The sequence below is a fragment of the Mus pahari genome, chromosome X (assembly GCF_900095145.1).
Source record: "Mus pahari chromosome X, PAHARI_EIJ_v1.1, whole genome shotgun sequence".
Taxonomy (NCBI): Eukaryota; Metazoa; Chordata; class Mammalia; order Rodentia; family Muridae; genus Mus; species Mus pahari.
Window position 1 is genome coordinate 119851847 of NC_034613.1, and position 19434 is coordinate 119871280.

Genomic DNA, 19434 nt, shown 5'->3' on the forward strand with positions numbered 1-19434 from the left:
TCCAAAACTATCTGATTGCATGACTCACCTTGAGCTCCACGGAGGCCTTGTTGTCCTGGTAACCCATCTACTCCTTTATCTCCAGGAAGTCCACGAGGCCCAGGAAGTCCTGGCAGCCCAATTCCTGGTGGTCCAGTTGGACCATCATGGCCCTTTTCACCAGGAAGTCCTGGTAATCCTCTTTCACCTGGGAAGCCAGACCCACCGTCTCCCTAGAGAACAAAGAAAAAGAAGACAAAAGATCATTTTAAGACTTATCTGAAAAGGCTTCTAACCACAGGAAAGAGATAGTGAACAATGTTTTGTGAAAATTCTCCATCATTCTAGTTGTTTATTGACCCACCTCTGAATTTTCTTAGAGAAAACTGGTCTTATCAACTCTGGATAATCTACCTTTATAAAAGATTCTAGATGGGGCTAAGCCAGTGTTTCTCAATCTGTGGGTTACGACCCTCATAGGACTTACAGTTCAGATAATTACATTACAGTTCATAACAGTAGCAAAATTAGAGTTATAAAGTAGCAATGGAAGTAATTATATGGCTGGGGACCACCACAACATGAGGAACTAACTGTATTAAAGATTTTCAGCATTAGGAAGGTTGAGAATCACTGCTCTAGGGGAAGAAAACAGGGAATGAACAGCTGTTGAGGTCAAAGAGAGCAACTGGATCACTTGGATGAAGGAGCTATTGGGAGGCTGAATTGTTTTAAAGGAACATGTTTAACTCTTCCTAGCACTTATCAATAAGCATTCTGAGGAAAATTTGTCATATTTACAGAAAATAAAGCATTGAGTCAACATGTAAGGGGACTTAGGTTCTCTGGTCGACCTTATTCCATGAGGTGATAACCAGCAGATCATCCCTAAGTCCAGTAGGGTGGTTGATAGGGCTAACCATTCAAGAATGATCCACTTACCTGAATGCCTGGGAGGCCTGGTAAACCTGGTCTCCCATCCTTGCCTGGAGTTCCTGCCAAACCCGGGGTTCCCTGAGGACCAGGGTCACCTTTGTCCCCTGACATTTTTGATACTCTACTGACAGTTGATTCTCCTTTCTCTCCTTTGAGGCCGGTCTGACCTCTAGGTCCAAATAGCCCCTGACAATGAAACAAAAGACAATAATGAGGAGGTACAGCCTTCATAGCTTAGCAAAGATATGACCTAAAACAGGTGCTTTGAGGATATTTTTGACACTGTTCTGGGCATGTGATTATGTTGCTGTCTTGAGTAATTACTTCACACTTTCTGTATCTTTTCTACATTTTGAAATCTATGAGGACTGAGCTTTATCTTGATCCCTAAGCAGCGTCATCCAGTCAGGCAACTAAGTTAGCATGAGGAAAGGAAGCAGGGAGACAAAGAGACGTTAGAGACCTTCTGGTCAGATTTCTTCATGTGACACATCAAAAGCCCATAGTTTTGTTTTGGTTTTGTTCATTTTCTAAGCTGCTTTCAAGTTGCTCCCTGTGAAAAATTTTCCTCCATTTCATCCATCAACGCAATTTCCAATTAGAGCTTAGACTTAAAAATGAGTGCTTGCAGCTTTTCCATTGTTGAGGGACTTTCTTGTATACCCGATTAATACAGCGATTTGTTACCTGCCAATGGTAAACAAGAATTGATTTGGCTAACTGCATGAGTTTAAGCAAAAGTCTCCCGAGATTGTTGTCACAGATTTGTTTGATTCCTCTTTGTTTCATGTGTCTTAGGAAAGTGATTGATAGGGAGCGAAGAACATTTGAAATCCTCCATTCCTCCCTCTGTGCCGAAGACCTTAAGTAAGACTTACTGGCGTCCCTGCAGGACCAGATGCACCTCTTGAGCCTGGATCTCCTCTAGTCCCCTTAAAACCCTGTAGACCAATGGGACCTTGTATCCCAGGCAGGCCTGGTTCCCCATGTGGTCCAATGTTGGGGGCACCACCTTCACAAGCACAAAAACCAGAGTCTCCTGAAGGAAAAAACAGACCACATCAAATAAACTCATGGAAAAGAGTGGCTTAGTTAGCCTCCCTTGGGTGGAAATCAGACAGCTTTCAGAGACTCAGACTAAGCTCACTGCCATCAGAAGGCAACTGTGTTACTGAGACTGTTTTACTAGTCTGAGATGAGGTCCAGCTATTAGTGAGTCACATGCTGAAAACCACCAATTGCCACTTAAATAACTTCGAGTCTAGAATCTAATTCTATACATATACTTATGTATATACTTGATGGTATAAGTTTCAGTGAAGTGCATTAAAAACCAAACCAACAGGTCTCATGTGTGCAGGTTGGCCTCAAACTCATGTAGCTAAGGATGACCTTGAATTTCTGATCCTTCTGCTTCTAGCAGGATTGATTAAAAGTGTGCACCAGTTACAGCAAAGCACTTTGGAAGACATGCAAAGGAGTCATAAGTATGCAACCCAACAATCTACAGAGATTGCATGAGCATGGTCTCCAGAGTGAGAAGTGACAAATGTGGGTGACTGCATTCCCCTAGGATTCCGAAGGATCTCTTCTTACTCTTAGAAAACTGAGATCTTGGAAATGCTGAGAGAATTGCCTGTTCTTCAGATTAGTAAAGAAAGACTGAGCACAAATGCTCTGAAATCCTAAGCAAGGGAGATTTTGAATTTTTTCATATTAGGAATGATTATCCAGCAAAGTCTATGTAAATATTTCAAAATTCAAAGACTACTAATTCTGAAGCACTTCTGATCCCAAGTATTTTGAATAGGCATAGTCAATGTAGATGAACCACTTGTGATACTGGTTTGTAAGGCAGCTTGCTGGGACCCTCCCTACTCACTTTATTGGAGCCAGGTGGCTTTTTCTATGCCTCAGGTTTTGACCTACACAGAGTCCTCATGTTAATGGTGTTGGGAAGCAGTGTTTAGCTAAAGTCTTGCAAATTGGGATTAGAGGTGGTGGTCAGCACCCTGAGAGGCTAACAATAGCTTCAGTAGGCTTGAAGGGTAGAAAAAGTGGCCCATAAGCCTCTTTTTGTCCTGTGTGACCTCAGTTTCCACCTTCATTCTGAGAGCCCTAATTAGACCACTTCCAACAGTCCTATACCCTAACCTCTCAAGAGGTTACATTCAGATTCTCAAGGCTATTGTTTTGATAGATCCCTTTAAAGCCTCTCTAGGGATTTGGATGTGGGGGGGAGACAAAGAAAATGACCTTTTACTCCTTTGAGGCCTTGATGTCCTTTTGGACCTTGTTCTCCTTGGAGACCAGGGAACCCAGGCTCTATGCTAGACAGATGTCCAGTCTCAAATGTGCGACCTGCAGAGTTTAAGAGAACCCAAAAGGTTAGAGGTTGATGTAAGCCTAAGGACTCACCTTAATCACGAAGACTTGAGTAGAGTAGGAGAAAAAAAAATCCCAGCCTAAGATTCCTGCCAAGTCTGCAGGGTAGAGCCAACAGAACTCTCATTTGGCTTCATTCACTCTACTAGCAGAATGATGACTGTTATGTTCCACACACTGTAGTAGATTCTGGGCACTCAGAGATTAACAAAGTAGCTCAATAACTCAGCAGTGCCAGTCTCTATCCCAGAAAGTTTCCTCTCTCTCTCTCTCTCTCTCTCTCTCTCTCTCTCTCTCTCTCTCTCTCTCCATCCATCTATCATCTATCTCATTCTAGGAACAGAACTCATTGCCTTGCACATGCCAAGAAAACCCTATGAGACTGGACTACACATCTAGCCTCGTGAAGGAATTTAGCATACACCTTGAGGATCTAGGCATAGCTTCTCCTTCTTCAGATTCTCAGCCCACCTACCTGTAACTCTGCTGAGTACAGCAAACTCAGAAAATCCAGTTCTGTTTCCCTAGAATCTGGTAAGCCAAAGTCCTGGTGGTGAGGGGGGGGGGTTATGTAGTGGGATGGGTGGAGAGTGGCGCAGGAAGTGCTGTGGGCACTAAGAGCTGGGTAGGACAGAAGGATGATGAATACAGAAGCTAGTGCTTGCTCATCAGGGTGCTAGCTTGGTCATTTTGTAACCAAATGCACACTCCAGTGCTATTGCTGTCAGTAAAGGTGGAACCAACACAGATTAAGTAGGACTTCTCATTGCTGCCTGTGGTGGTTTGAATAAACTTGGCCCATGGGAAATGGCACTATATTAAGAGGTGTGGCCTTGTTGGAGGAAGTGTGTCACTGTGTAGGTAGCTTTGAGATCCTATGCTCAGGCTTCACCCTGTGCAGAAACAAAACAAAACAAAACAAAACAAAACAAAAACAAAACAAAAAAACACCTTCCTTCTAAGCTGCCTGTTAGACAGTCCTTTCTTGGCTGCAGTTGGATCAGGTTGCAGAACTCTGGGCTTCTTCTCCAGCACTATGTCTGGAGGGGCGCTGCCATTCTTCCTTCCATTATGATAATGGGCTAAACCTCTAATTGATACATTGCCCCACTGCAATTAACTATCCTGGCTGAAGTGTTTCTCCTATGAGGGAACCCCTCAAAATCAGAGTGGTTGTATATCATAACTGTCTCAATTTTTTTTTTAAAGAAGGAATAACTTACCAGGTGGGCCTGATGGGCCTGGCAGGCCTGGTAAACCTGGCAAACCAACTCTGCCAGGTAGGCCAGCTTCTCCAAAGGTGGTATGTCCTGAATTTCCTTGGTCTCCTTTCAGGCCTGGAAATCCCCGAGGCCCTAAGGCACCTGGAAGACCTGGAAGGATAAGCCCCAACAAAAATGCTCACCATGGTACCCTACTGTTTGGGTAGATTCTGATCAGCAGTGTGTTTACAAAACAACACGAGGGAAGAATTTGGAAAATCAATTGCTCTTCTCTTTCATGAAAGTTAGGAAAGTTTTGGGGGATCACTTAGCCTAACTGTCTGAGAAACTGGTTAACATGTGAGGGAAAGCTAGGTTTCCAGTCTCTCACTGTTTCATTTGTTCTACTTCAGTGCTGGGCATTTTGTGCTACAGCTAAGTCGACATACAAGAGGGGCTGGGTACAGATGTATCCTATCTTATCTTATCTTATCTTATCTTATCTTATCTTATCTTATCTTATCTTATCTTATCTATCATCTATCAATCTATCTACCTACCTATCTAGTATATCATCCATATCTCTATATTCTATCTGTCTCATGTTGAGAATAGAACCCATTGCTTTGCACAAGCCAAGGAATTATCTACACCTTTAGCCACCCCCATCAAGGCTTTTAGTAGCCACCTTGAGGATTCAGGCATGGCTAGCTTCTCGTTTTGGTAAAAACTCTTGGGCAAGTATAAGATTGGATGACATATCCAGTGAAGAGTGAGAGGGCTTCAACCATCCCACCCAGATCTCTAGTTACTTCCAGCCTCAATGGCACTCTGAAGTTGCCTTTCCAACTGTGATACTCATTTATCTCAAGGAAAGCTGCTTACCTAGGCCCTCTCTACACATACACTAGCTTTGAGCTAGTCATGGGAGAATTTACTGACCAGTCTATATTTCCTTTGACCTTGGCTAGACATATTATTGGATTCCCAGTTACAGAGGAAGATGCTAGGATTTAGAGTACAGAGAAGACTGATCAACGCAGAGTGTGGATTAGTCTGTTTCACCTGTTAATGCTGGGAGACCAGGGGTTCCAGAAGGGCCACGTTGGCCTTGCACACCTTCATCTCCTCTAAGGCCTGGAAGGCCCGGCACACCAGGGTCTCCGGGATAACCTGACATTACAGTGAAAAAAGGAGTAAATAGACACAGTGGATCACACTTGCTGCAAAATGCCTGATAAGAGATGCTAATGGTCTTAATTGACCAGAGAAAAGGCTCTGCTACTATTTTACTTTTTAACTGGATCTCATAGAATCCTTGAATTTACTTTCCTCCTGTTTCAGACTTCCAAGGTCTGGAATTACAAACATAAACCATCATAGCAAGTTACTCTTAGTACCTCAAACCTGGTCTTGTTAGAGCCTTACTTTTCTGACAAGACCTAGAAAGTACTAGGAAGGTTCTTCCACTGTTGTTGCCTTAAATGTCTACTGTTGAGGTTAAGATGGTTAACAACACTTTTTACAGTATTGCCACAGGTTTCCTGGGAGTAGAGCTCAGAAAGCTGCTATCAACATTGACAATTTAGATCTTTGGTAGAGGCAAAAAGGAAGAGTTGACCATACCCAGTGACTAGGATAAGAACAGAAGAACAAACTTTCTAAGTATCATACTGCTTAGTTCTCTTAGCAACTAGATCAGCAGCCTGCTTGGGATTATCTACATGAGACCCTGCATATTCTATAGTCTTAGGCTAAAGGCAACCCAGCTGAGGAGAATATCAATCCTTATCTAAGCATTACCAGGAGAACCTTTCTGCCAACTTAATTCAGGCTTAGGAAAGCCCCAAATCTCGTCTTGATGTACACACACACACACACACACACACACACACACACACACACACACAAAGGGAGACTTGGTTTGTCTGTTTAAGAGTTTGGAATCCCATTCATTCAGTAAATTCAGGACCTGTGCCTTTGAGTGGCCCTTGATACTGTCAGGAATCCAGTGGCTGACAACGTATCTTTTCAACAATTATAGGAAATACAGAATTTAACACTTTCTCTTTTCTTCTCCAATCAAATCAACAAAGAATTGCACCTGAGATCACAGCGCCATCTGCATCAGTGAAGCTGTCTGGGCCTGGCACACCAATGTCTCCCTTTTCACCCTGAAAATATTAAATAGATTGAACACAAAAAATGTCTTGACTCCATCATCTAAAATCTATTTGCCTTCAAAGCAAGAACCCAGAAAAGTAGAAAGTTCTTTGCTCCTTGACTCCTGATTTCTAGAGGTTAACTTCTAAGAACAATAAATCAAATATGAAGGTAACATAAGGTAGTCAGATCTGCAGATTTGATCTGCAAATTTGCCAAGAACCAGGGCACTCAGTTTTGTTTTGCAATACCACTACAAGACAGTCTGTTTCTGGACCTGGGAAATGTATCTCAACACAGATAACATAGCTAAGGAGAAAACTGAATTTCAATCTTTTTTCTTCTGCTCTCAGCAGGCCTAAGATTCTAAAGGCTACTACCCTTGTTTGAATAATGGCAAAGGAAGTCAAAAGAGTCCACAAATACAGACTCAGCAACTAAAATCTTATTCAGAGAAATATCCAGAGTGGGTGTTAAGGTAGGCAATAAGAGGATGCATTGTCAGTAGAGGATTTTAAATGCTAAGAGTTGGTAATATCTGAGGAATGGTTATCAGGTTTATGTACAATATGGGGTACATGCATTTCTTAAGAAAATAAGATGACATCTAAAATATCAAGATATTAAAAATACTCTATTTCATAAGTAGGCATTTATAGGAATCACTCATTTTTTCACTTCTCAACTCTGGGAGCTGTACTTCCCAATGATATTACCTTAATTCCTGGGAACCCGTTAATCCCAGGAAAACCTGAAGTCCCCTTCTTTCCCTGTAATAGAAACATAGGTATTACTAAGTCCAAGTAAAGTACATAATGTCTGCTGGCTGGCCTGTGGATTGGGCCAGGGCAAATTGTACAGGGATTTATCAGTCATTCAGAGTGTGTACAGCTTTGTAAATTTGTAAATTGACTACCAGATGACAATATAACATCTGGTAGTCAACTTGCATATTAAAGTGCACAAGAGTCAGTGGTGTGTAGATACAAGCAGGCTAGCCTTGGTGGCCCTTGATAACATGCTAACATACATTACTGCACTATGGCATGGCAAAATATAAAATATAATGTCACAGTGGTTATCCATCTTTTTGGGTGAAAAAAAACAAAACAACAACAAAAAAGAGAGTCCCTAGAATTATAAAATTATGTTATTAAAGAGTGGATGATTTGCACTATAAGCAATAATTCCATTTGATCATGTTAAGGAAAGCAAAATGATCTTTTGATTAGATTTTGTATATCAAGGCTTTATGGATGTCACTCAAAATACCTGTCTCCCTGGATGGCCTTGTATTCCTTCTGAACCCATGGGACCCTGTAAATTGAAGAACCACACCTTAGAAAGATGAATACCTCAAACTAGGGAACAAAACCTGCCAGATTCACACAGCAAAGTTATGCATAGTACTAAACCCAGGTAAGAAAATCCTCCTAGATTTGGCTTAATGAGTTCTTTCTAAGCATTAATTCACTAGGATGAATAGTTTCATGGAACATTTTTAAAGAGCTAAGTAAACAGAAATATCAGAAAGCCCTTAGAAGGATTGGATGGTATTATACTTAGCTGTATCAGTTCTAAGTCAGAGGATTCTAAATAGAGTATCAGGCGACCTCTTGTCTTCTACCACAAACATATTCTCTGTTGGTGGTTATGAGTTTTTCAAGACAAAAGATAAGGGATAGCAGATAAAGAAATGGCAGAGCAATGAGGTATTGCTAAATACTGAAAGAGACTTAATATCCTCATAGACAAAATAAAAGCACAATTTTCTACAACATGCTTATGTAAAATAAAAGTTGACCAATTTCTTATAACTCAAGGTATCAGTTCCTGAGAGCTAAAACTTAGAAGGAATGATAATTATGTCTTCACTCAAAATAAGATAATTTTAGAAAGTGCTGACTCCAAACATTATTCACTGTGTTCTAGAAGTTTCCAGATTTGTTTATGTCCTATAAAGATTACACTTGGCTCTCTTCTATTCCTGTTCTACTTCTTGCCTGTATTCTCTTAGAGCATAATAGAATAAAAGCAAGAAAACATATTATATATGAATGTCAGAAGTTCAAGTAGACTATGCAGCCACCTGGGTGTAGTGGTTACATCATTCCTTATTCAAGGAAGCCATTCAGTCAAGAGAATGGGGATAAGTGGGGAGGCAAGCCTGCCAGAAAGTTAAGAGAAATAAAAGAAGCTTAGCTAGCCATCAAGTTACATAAGCAAAGGACCAAAAAAGAAATAATACAAAGACAAGAAAGAGCTACATATCTTTCAAAAAAGAAAAGAAAACAGATTAGGGGACTTGACAAACACAGGCAAATGACACTGGGTTCATACCCTTGGTCCTGGCAAACCAAGGATTCCTCTTTCTCCTTTTTCTCCAATAGATCCAAATTCCTGAAGGAAAAGAGAAGTCACAAATTATAACACTCATTTTCTCATTGGGATGGTGTGGTGGCACATACTTGTAATTTCAGCTCTTTGGAGGCAAAGCAAGAAAGATTGTGAGATGGCAGAAAAAGAATCTGAGGCCAACTTAAGCTACATAGTGAATGCCAGGTCAGCCAAAGCTACTTAGGAAGACTATATCTCAATCAAACAACCAATGAATCAATTAGTCAATCAATCAATCAATCAATCACTTCCTCACTGGTTGACTGGTTCCATTTAAAGGAACTGATTCCTTAGGGATGGCTCTATGTTTTTTAGACTATTCATTGAGTGCTATCATGTGCCTCTAAAAGTAACGCTTTTTCCTCTAAAACACCGTGGCATGCTCTTGTAGCATCATGAGCTAACAGAAAGGGAAAAAAGTGCCTAAACACCCACACTGATTTTACAGACCAGGAAAGTAACTTCCAGGAAGGATAAGAATCAATGAGAAAGCTGTGTCTTCTATGACTCCAGAGCCCTTTCTATGAGAAGCAGCTGCATTTTGCCATCTAGGAACTTGACTCTGCCAAAACAATGGAAGATTGTGTAAATGTTTAGGATTCTCTACTAGAAAGAAGACATTTACACACAAGAACTACAGCATCCTTTTCCATGGGAAAGATATAGTTCAATCAACAGCTCCTTACTGGTACTGTTAAGTACCTTGTCACATCCTAGGAGTAAACCAAAGGGGCTTGTTAAGTGGTAATTAGTTCCTTTTGCATTGCCTACAAGAGCCGAGGACTTACAGCTATGGATTTCATTTGTGGGCTTCCTAGAGACAAACAGGAAATTTAAGAAGCAGACTGAGAGAGAACCTTGTCAAGTCTGGGTCCAGAGCCAACATTGCCCCCAAGTTATAGAAATACTCATTACCAAAGTGAATAAAGTGTTTCATGGGAAACTTAAGTCATTTGCAGACTGTTTAAAATTATATGCATTGGAGCATAGATTTTTATCAAGCATTTATTCCCATTTTAAGAGTAAAGGAGGAAATGTAGCTTTCTCAAATATAAGCTTGTCAAAAGATGCTAACTGTTGATGTGGCATATCTCTCATTGTTCCCTTGGAGTCACCTGACTCAGCTGGTATGAGGACACATCTGTACCTTTTCCTACTTTTTAAATAATCTGTGTATTACCACAAGTACTGCAACCTGGATGAATATTTCTGTGTTTCCTTGTAGACTCAGGAGTTTAAAAAAATCAATTGTGAGTCTTCTATTGCCTCTTCATTGAGGGGAGGGTATCTTTGAGGGATTCAGTTCAAATAGGGCTTTGGTTACTACTTCTCCCTTTCCTTCTCTGCCTTGACAGAGTTCAGTTCTTGTGATGGTTTCTACATGCTTGGCCCAGAGAGTGGCACTATTAGGAGGTGTGGCCTTGTTAGAGGAGGTGTGTCACTGTGGGCATGGACTTACGATCCTCATCCTAGTTGCCTAGAAGCCAGTCTTCTCCTAGCAGCCTTCAGATGAAGATGCAGAACTCTCAGCTCCTCCTGCTGCCATGTTCCTGCCTTGATGATAATGGACTGAACCTCTGAACCTGTAAGCCAGCCCTAATTAAATGTTGTCCTTATAAGAGTTGCCTTGGTCATGGTGTCTGTTCACAGCAGTAAAACCCTAACTAAGACAGTGCTCATGCAGTGTCCAATTTAGAATGAATGTCACCCAGCAGTCTGGACTCCCCAGATCCACCTTTTTTTTGTTTTGTTTTTGTTTTGTTTTTAGAGACAGGGTTTCTCTGTATAGCCCTGGCTGTCCTGGAACTCACTTTGTAGACCAGGCTGGCCTCAAACTCAGAAATCCGCCCACCTCTGCCTTCCGAGTGCTGGAATTAAAGGTGTGTGCCACCACGCCCGGTCACAGGAACATGAAGTTGGGTGAGTAGAAGGTGGGAGTGCAGCTGGGAGGAGTTGGGGGAAGGGAATGAATGTGATCAAAATATATTCTACGAAATTCTCAAATGTTAAATTACAATATAATTTAAAAATGCAACTTCTTTGAAATCTTAGCCTCTTCCACCTCCATATTTCAAATCAGAAACCAAGCCAGGTATGGTGGTGGCACTTGTCCTTAATCCCAGCACTCAGGAGGCAGACTCAGGCAGATGTGAGTTCGAGGCCAGTCTGGTCTACAGAACTAGTTCCAGGATGGCCCAGGCCACACAAAAAAAAAACCCTTGTCTTGAAAAACCTAAAAACTTGAGAAACAAAACAAAACAACACCTCCCCCCCAACCAATCAAACTGGAAACCAACCTGTGCTGCCATCTGGTGGATTATGTCTAGTGGCCTCTAAGGTTGAGTAATCCAATAACCTTCCCTGACTTGTCCAAAAATGTTCGAGTGCTGCCCCAAACTCTTTAGTCAGCAAGACTAAATATAAGAAAGACTTGTAAGTAGAAAACCTTCCTTATGGTCTTTCCTGTCTCCCTATGAAGCATGTTATTGCCAACATGTGCAAAGTGGTCCAGTAAATACTTGCTGAATTAACTGCAATAGTGACACAAAGAATAAAACTATGGCAAATGGTTAACAACAACAACAACAACAACAACAACAACAATAATAACAACAACATACTTTGGAACTGTAACATGCCCTATCTGTTTTTCCCAGGAGTATAAATAGAAGGGGGGTGTTTTACATCTTCAAAAAGTGAGAGAAACTGTATTTTTTCACCCTTTTGAGGTCCAGAGTTTGTGAAAAGTATAAAGAAAAATAAATGTGAAAAATGAAAACAGGAAATCTCCCTACCCTCGCTCCTTTTCTTTTCTTTTTTCTTTCCTTTTTTCTTTTCTTTCTTGTCTTCCTCTCTCTCCACTTTCTCTCTATATTAGAGCCAATAAAAGACAAATATCTTGGCAAGTTCCTGGGTCATGGTCTCAGCTTGTCTTCCAGCACAGGGAGGCATGGTTTAGAGACCCTGCTGAACAAGCTGGTCTAGATGGATATCCTGGGACCTGACCCTTTACAGTTGACCTTGACTCAAGCAGGCCCGCCATGGCTGCCCCACTCTCCTTCTCTTCCACAACCCAGAAGGCTTCTTAGTGCACTAGCTCAGCTTTCCAGACCCCCTTCCCCATCCCACCAGCTCCTGGTGCTGCTTTTGGTTTCTGAGGAGACTCAGTCAGAGAGCTCCACCTACTCAGGAATTTCCTCAGATCTACTGACTACTTAAACCCTCAGGGTTTGACAGTTTCATCTCTGCTCTCTCCCTGAACATTGCCATTCTAGCTTTCCCTATGTGTCTATAGTCCTTGAATAAAGGGCACTTGTGTATACAATTCTGACAACCTCCATGGAAGGACCTACAAGTGTGAGCATGCGGCTCTGGACAAGCGAGGTTAAGTGAGTGAAGCTGGGACAAAGCCAGAAAATTGGGGATTTTTTTTTTCTTTCTTTCTTAACGGCTGAGGGCGCAAGAGATAAACTGTAAGGCATACATCTGTCAGACTGGGCATTTTATCTCCTGCAAAGATTCAGGCTACAGTGGGAAGAAAGGGGGATACTTTGGATTCCCTAGAGATTTCTGTCTTCCACACGGCCTTGTTTTTCAGTAAGCATTGGTTATCGAAAGCTGGTGTGATGGAGGCTTTAGGTTTGCAAACCTCATGATAGTTCACATGTGCTCTCAGCTTTCCTCTGGTAAATTTCCTGTCAGGTGTAGTAAGGCATTCAGGAGCACACACAGTAAGCAGGTAGATAGAATTACGAGCGAAGGCAGTTTATGATTTAGCTACTGTCACCCACTGAATCCACGTAGTGGTGAGCTGAGAACCTCATCCTTGGTTTCTGTTCTGTGCAATACGGTGTGATATGTAAAAAGAGGCATTTCCTAGCTTTGATGCTTTTTTTTTTTTTCCAGCTAGGGTTTCTGTTTTTCAACCAGAACTGTGAAACATTGAAAATACTGAGCTGAGAACAGTACTGTGATTTCTCATCACGTATTGTAGTCAGCCAGTCTCTTTTACAGGCATAAAAGGAATGCGTCCATACTGCGGTGGAGGAAATCCTCCCAGGTCTAAGTACAGAAAAGGGGAGGGGGGGAAACGTGAGTCAGTGAATCCCAAATCCCAGAGCAGCAGCGACCATTAAATCTAGGCAATTTAGAGCCCAAACACCTCCTCCGGATGATGATAGTGAACTGGACTGCAGGGGGCAGTATGGTATGAGAAAACAAATTCTAAACTGCCAGCATTCAACAATACTGAAAGGAAACAGGGCCTGTACTTCTGCACCAGGTCCTCTGTCCTCTGTGTGTATATTATGGATTCTAGTTTAGCAGTTTTATATTTATGGGGTTTGTGAGTTTGTGAATGAGTGGATCTCTGTCTCGTGACTTATCTTGAGCTCTTTTTCTTCTGGTTTTTTGTTTTTTGTTTTTTAACAATTCCAGTGTGGTTTTTTATTGTTTATTTTATTCTATTTTATTACATTTTATTATTATGTCTTAGAAGCCTGTTTGTTTTCTAATGGGAGACAAAAAAAAAAGGAATAGAAACGGATGGGAAGGAATGTGGGGAGGAATTGGGAGGAGTGGAAGGAAGGGAAATTGTAATTAGGACATATGAGAGAAAGAAATCCGTTTCAGTAAAAGGAAAAAAAAAAGAATTGGCTAAAAATGATTAAACAACACTTATTCATTCTGAGAAAAGAAAAAAAAACAACTAAGAAGCAAAACCAACCAAATTCAATACTGAGCGGAAGTCTCAGCTCTGTGATAAGTACCTATGTATCTCTGGAGATGGCTCTTTCCCTGCTTAGGGAATGGTGTCCTCCACCAGACAAGAGGGCCAACCTGGACTCACTCACTCACCTCCCAGGGATGGTGCCAGGTGACTAGAGTCTATACAAAATGCTCCACAGAGAATGGCGCAATCCTGGTCTCCAAACCTCCTTGCAAAATGCCATGTGATACAAATACACTATGGTACTTGCAATTTTCCAGTAGCTGTATTTTAAAAAGGAAATAACAATTTTAATGGCTATCCAAATCCACAATAAATAGGAACTGTCTCAAATTATTCTTTCCACACTGGTGTTTTTGAGATCCAGTGTGTATTTGCTTACAGTACAAATCATCTCATTTTGAATGAGCCACCTTTTAAGAGCTCGGTAGCCATATACAGCTACAGATTATATCATTACACGGCAAAGCTTTGTAAAAAAAAAACCAAAAAAAAAAAAACTTCAACACAGTGCAATTTGGGCCTCAGAAAGAAGACTAGCTATATGCACTGCACACATACGGAAGATATCTCAGCAGTTTTCCAAAGTTCCAGAGCTGGAGTGGAGTCTAAGGTGGGCTGTTCTAGCTCCTACACCAAGGCTCACTTCCTTCCCCATTCACTAGCTGCAAGACTGATTAAAAGCAAGGGCATAGAACAAATGATTCTCTATGCCCCTTTGCTTCTGTGGGGTAACAGGAACCCTGCTGGAAGCAGTCTGGCTGTGCTTCCTGACCACTGGGTGGGACACCAAGTAGTTCCAAGTATTACCAGGAAGGACTAGTGTCCACAATAATTCCCACTGTGCAGGCAAGTGGGGATAGGTCTTGTTATCTTGGATTCTTCCACTTTCTTCCCGTCCCTAACCCAAATCCTTGAAAATTTTGTCAGCTTCTTTTGAACACATTTTGTGACGTAACAGATGACCAAATGTAATACCGTGGCCTTCTTTGGGTTCTCACGTAAACAAGGAACCTGGAAACTATATTTGTGACCTCAGATCTCTGCCTGCTCAGTTAATATTATATAATGACTAATTGTCAAGTTTTCAAAAAGTCCTTATTTTTGAGAAACACAGAAGTGTTTATGATGAAACATGCTTCAGATGAGCCATGTGCCGCTGCTAATTATGGAAGCAAGGTAATGAGTACTCCAAATGATCATGATGCCATTGTCTTTGTATGTGTTTGAAATGTCCCACAGGAAGATGTTTATCTTTCCCTCTTGCCGCCATTTCCATTGCTATTACAGTGGCCTGAGCTATTACCACCATCTTTTGCCTGGACTGCTATAGTAACATGCACTTACTGCTCCAGAACCTCTCATTTCTCCCTTCCCCAGACAGAATGATCTTAGGAATATGACCCAGGGATGAGGAGATGGGATTAAATGCTTGCCATGCAAGCGTGAAGAGCAGTGTGTAGATTCCCAGAACCCACTTAACAGATGGGAAGGCACGGTAACACCCTGTAATCCCAGCACTCAGAAGACAAAGGAAGGGATCCCTAGGTCAGCCATGGTTTTGCTAGAGACCCTTCCTCAATAAACAAAGTGAAATCTATGAAGATATCCAGTGTCATATTTGGGCTTCCACACACATGTGCCCATGCACGAATGTGCATATACAAACAAAGGTACACACACACACACACACACACACACACACACACACACACACACACACACAAATAGCTTCTCATGACACTCCAAATAAAAGCCACAATCGACTTCTGAAGCTGGCTGTGACCTGACACCAAAGTCTCTGCTTGTTTGTTGGCATCTTTCAGTTTGTCCTTTCCTTTCCACTTGGCTATTTAATTTTGATTTTTGAGATAGGGACTTGCAGTGTAGCACATGGTTTCTTTGAACTCATGGTGATCCTTCTGCCTCAGCCCACTAATTGATGGGACTATAGTTATGTGCTACCGTACTGGGCTCGGACCACTCACCTTGCTGTGCTTCTGAAGGGCTAAGCAACTCAATCTCAGGTGTTGGTATTTATGGTACCCTCCAGCCTACAAACACTTTATATAATATTCACACGACCTGTTACTTCATATTATACAGTTCTCAGCTTATATAGGACTTCTTTCAGAGAGACTCTTGTTGACCACTCTCTACCAAGTGTTTTCTCATCTAGACTCCATCACTGTAACCCTCTTCCATCATTTTATTAGGTATTTACATTATTTACATTTCAAATGCTATCTCCTTTCCTGGTTTCCCCTTCGAAAATCCCCTGTCCATTCCTACCTCCCCCTGCTTATCAACCCACCCACATTTGCTTCCTGGCCCTGGCATTTCCCTACATTGGGGCATAGAGCCTTCACAGGACCAAGGGTCTCTTCTCCCATTGATTACCGACTAGGCCATCCTCTGCTACATATGCAGCTAGAGCCATGAGTCTCTTTGGTTGGTGGTTTAGTCCCTGGGAGCTCTGGGGGGTACTGGTTAGTTCATATTGTTGTTCCTCCTATGGGGCTGCAAACCCCTTCAGCTCCTTGGCTCCTTTCTCTAGCTACTTGGGGACCCTGTGCTCAGTCCAATCCTTTTCCATCTTTTCTATATCACCATTGTATGGACTTGTTTTTGTTTTGTTTTCTTTGTGCCGGTGGGAATAGAACCCAGGGCCTGGGAAATGCAAGGCAAACAGTATACAATGAGCTATGTCATGGGCTCCTGCATTTGCTGTTGATTCATCTCATTTTCCACATTATCAGTTTTCTATTAGAATGTAACCTCAAGGACAGAGAGGAGCTTTTATTTAGTTGCTCTTATAGCCTCTGAGTTCAGTAGCAAACCTGGCACATAGAAGCCTCTGACATCTGCTGCATGTAATCATCTAAGCTACAAAGGCTGATCGGAAAGTAACGATAGGATTTCTCAGAAAAGATACTGTTTACTGAACATTTGAAAAGGGTCAGCTATGTACAAACTTTTCTCTAGTGTGGGTAATCTCATTTAATCTTCAGATATAGTCCATTGCTGTCCTCTTTTTGTAGGCTAGGAAAATAAAGAGTCAGAAGTATTAAGAGATTCTTGACCTAGGTCTGTTCTAACTCTAAAGTTTGGGCTGATGGCATCTAAAATAGCTTCACAGAGAGTTATGCTAAATATTCCCCGAGATCAGTAAACAAGGCTGTTTCTTTCAAGGCCTTCGGTGAAGATGGTAACATTCATAGCAATGACCATGGGAGGAGATCTTCCTGTTAGTCATACTGTGCTTTTTATTTAATCAGACCCTGACTGCATATTTACAAAGTAAGACTTACCGGGACACCTGGAGGGCCACTCATTCCTGGGAAACCTGGAGGCCCTGGTACACCCTGAAAAATTAACCAAAGGCTAATGAGTAGCGACAAAAAGCAAGAACATGAAGGATAGATGCTCATTCAAATACTTGGACTGCTCAGTTGGGAGTAGGGAAGTGTGATTATCACACTACTGGACAGTGGTGTAGATCTATATGCTTGCTGGGATGCCTTAGTTTAGAGAGCTCCTTGGCATATGGAAACTCAATGACTAATACATAATTTCAACCCCTCCCCTGGGGGAAACTGGGAGATAGAAGAATGGTTAGCTGTTCCATTTCTGGTGGAATAAGCTGCTTTAAAAACATAGGCTACAAAGAAGAGAATGGCATCAAGCAGATGTTAAGAATCAAAGTTTGGAAAGAGACATATAATATTCTAATGTCTCTCTCTCTCCCTGTACTGCTAATTTATCTTACATAGGCCACGGAAAAGCCCCCTATTGTTTAGGGGTGAATTGAAGGGGTAAAAAAAAATCCTCCTACATACTCTTAGATTGGTCCCAAATCAAGGATTTTCCCAATATAAAGCTAGAGGGAACTGGGGTTGTCCACAAAAAAACAAAATTAAAGAAGTGAGACTTGATATGTTTTCATTTGGGTCCCTTCACTATGGAAATATAATCACAAAATTTAAAGGAAGCTCAGGAAGGAAGGGAATGCAGGCCCCTGAAAGATATCTGTGGACTTCAGCAGACTAGAACCGTTGAAAAGCAAACATCCACATAGTTTTATCCTAATGAACAGATTATGAAATATAGCCTTAATCCTTGGTGGTTCAGGTAAGGCAAATTAGATCATCTACTGCTGCTTCTTAACAATATTCATGGTATTTAAAGTCAACTATTTTCCTCCCGTGCTGCAATACAACCATGTCCTTGTGCAAGCTCTCTACCACTGACTTATACCTCAGGCCTTAGACTAAATCTTTGATGGCAAATAATTTCTTTAATATGAAAATTCCAAAGGAAACATTTATACTTAATGTATTTAGTAGACAGTTTAAATACTGAGAGTCTGGAGTTTGTAGGAAAAAAATCAAGTGTATAATGCCTGTTTCAAGTTATTTGGCAGATTAAAATTTGAAGACTCAAGTCTGAGGCAAAAAATAATTCCTACATGTATAGTCAGATACAGGTCACTAACATCTATTTACACACCAGAAAAAAACCCCAGAATTTTCATAATTCTTTTCATAAAGGGCAAAACAAAGCTGCTTTACTTTCCCTTCCAAAGAAAAACCCCTTACTCCTCTTTTGGAGTTGGCTCAGGTTAGTCTGAATACTAGACTTGAATTTGAGTATTAGCAGGAAAAGTCTGTTAATTTTTCCTATAATAAACATTTACTACCTTGGAACCTTTCTTCCCTTTGGGGAATCCCATGAATTCTAGTTCCCCAGTAGATGGAGGTGGTCCTGCAGGGCCAGGGAGGCCAACATCCCCCTGTAGAATCAAAGAGACCATTGAATGAAGGATAATCATACAAATAATGTTTGCAAAAGGTCAGTTTGTCTTCTGGATGCAATCCACAAATGAACTGTCCACCTTACCCCTGTGCAAAGGAAAACAAAAACAAAAACAAAAACAAAGTGTCATTGGTAAGGGATTAAGAAGAATGTTAAACCCAAGAGTGAGTTGTGTAGTATCATTGTGAAAGGAAAAGGCAGATGGATGAGGGGGAGAAAAAGCTAAAACAGATTCACAGTTGCATGATCATACACAAAGAGGTAATGAGAAGGGAGCCATGTGAAATTTGGGCAAGGGGAATGGCTGTCTCCTGCCAACAGTGATAAGACTCTCTTGGGTTTTTGTGACCTGTCCTCATTCCATAGAATGGTGGCTATGTGCCACCAAAGTTAGCTATAGATTTGTCCCAACACAAAAATGTAAACTTGTTTAAAATGTTATGACATCCTCCCCCTGATATCTTCTTTTAGTAAAATTGTACCACAATGTCAAAAGGTTGGACATGTCTGATTGATTCAAAGGTGGGAAGGAAGGGAAGTGAATATTAAAAGAGAGATTAAAGCTTTGGAGAGATGGCTCAGTTAAGAGCACATACTGCTCTTGTCAAGGACCTGTGTTCATTTCCCAGCACCTACACCAAGCAGCTTACAACTGCCTGTAACCCCAACTCCTGGGATCCTGTGGGTACCTTTACTCACATATCAGATACAAACAGATAAGGAAAGTTTACGAGAGAGAGAGAGAGAGAGAGAGAGAGAGAGAGAGAGAGAGAGAGAGAGAGAGAGAGAGAGATTAGAGAAATGAGGGAAAAGAGACAGAGAAGAGGT

At 41.4% G+C, this 19434-nt stretch overlaps 1 protein-coding gene across 1 annotated transcript in view; it reads right to left on the reverse strand.

The window, feature by feature from the left end:
• Col4a6 (collagen type IV alpha 6 chain) overlaps positions 1–19434 on the reverse strand; it is a 311346-nt gene that overhangs the window by 34448 nt on the left and 257464 nt on the right. The window contains exons 12-23 of the mRNA XM_021187464.1: positions 18491–18583; positions 17103–17156; positions 9006–9065; positions 7938–7982; positions 7382–7435; positions 6607–6676; positions 5568–5675; positions 4524–4673; positions 3172–3276; positions 1794–1954; positions 922–1101; positions 29–212 (exon numbers count right to left, since the gene is read on the reverse strand). Of these exons, the coding sequence (XP_021043123.1) occupies positions 29–212; positions 922–1101; positions 1794–1954; positions 3172–3276; positions 4524–4673; positions 5568–5675; positions 6607–6676; positions 7382–7435; positions 7938–7982; positions 9006–9065; positions 17103–17156; positions 18491–18583 (1264 nt within the window). The remainder of the gene's footprint in view (positions 1–28; positions 213–921; positions 1102–1793; positions 1955–3171; positions 3277–4523; positions 4674–5567; positions 5676–6606; positions 6677–7381; positions 7436–7937; positions 7983–9005; positions 9066–17102; positions 17157–18490; positions 18584–19434) is intronic.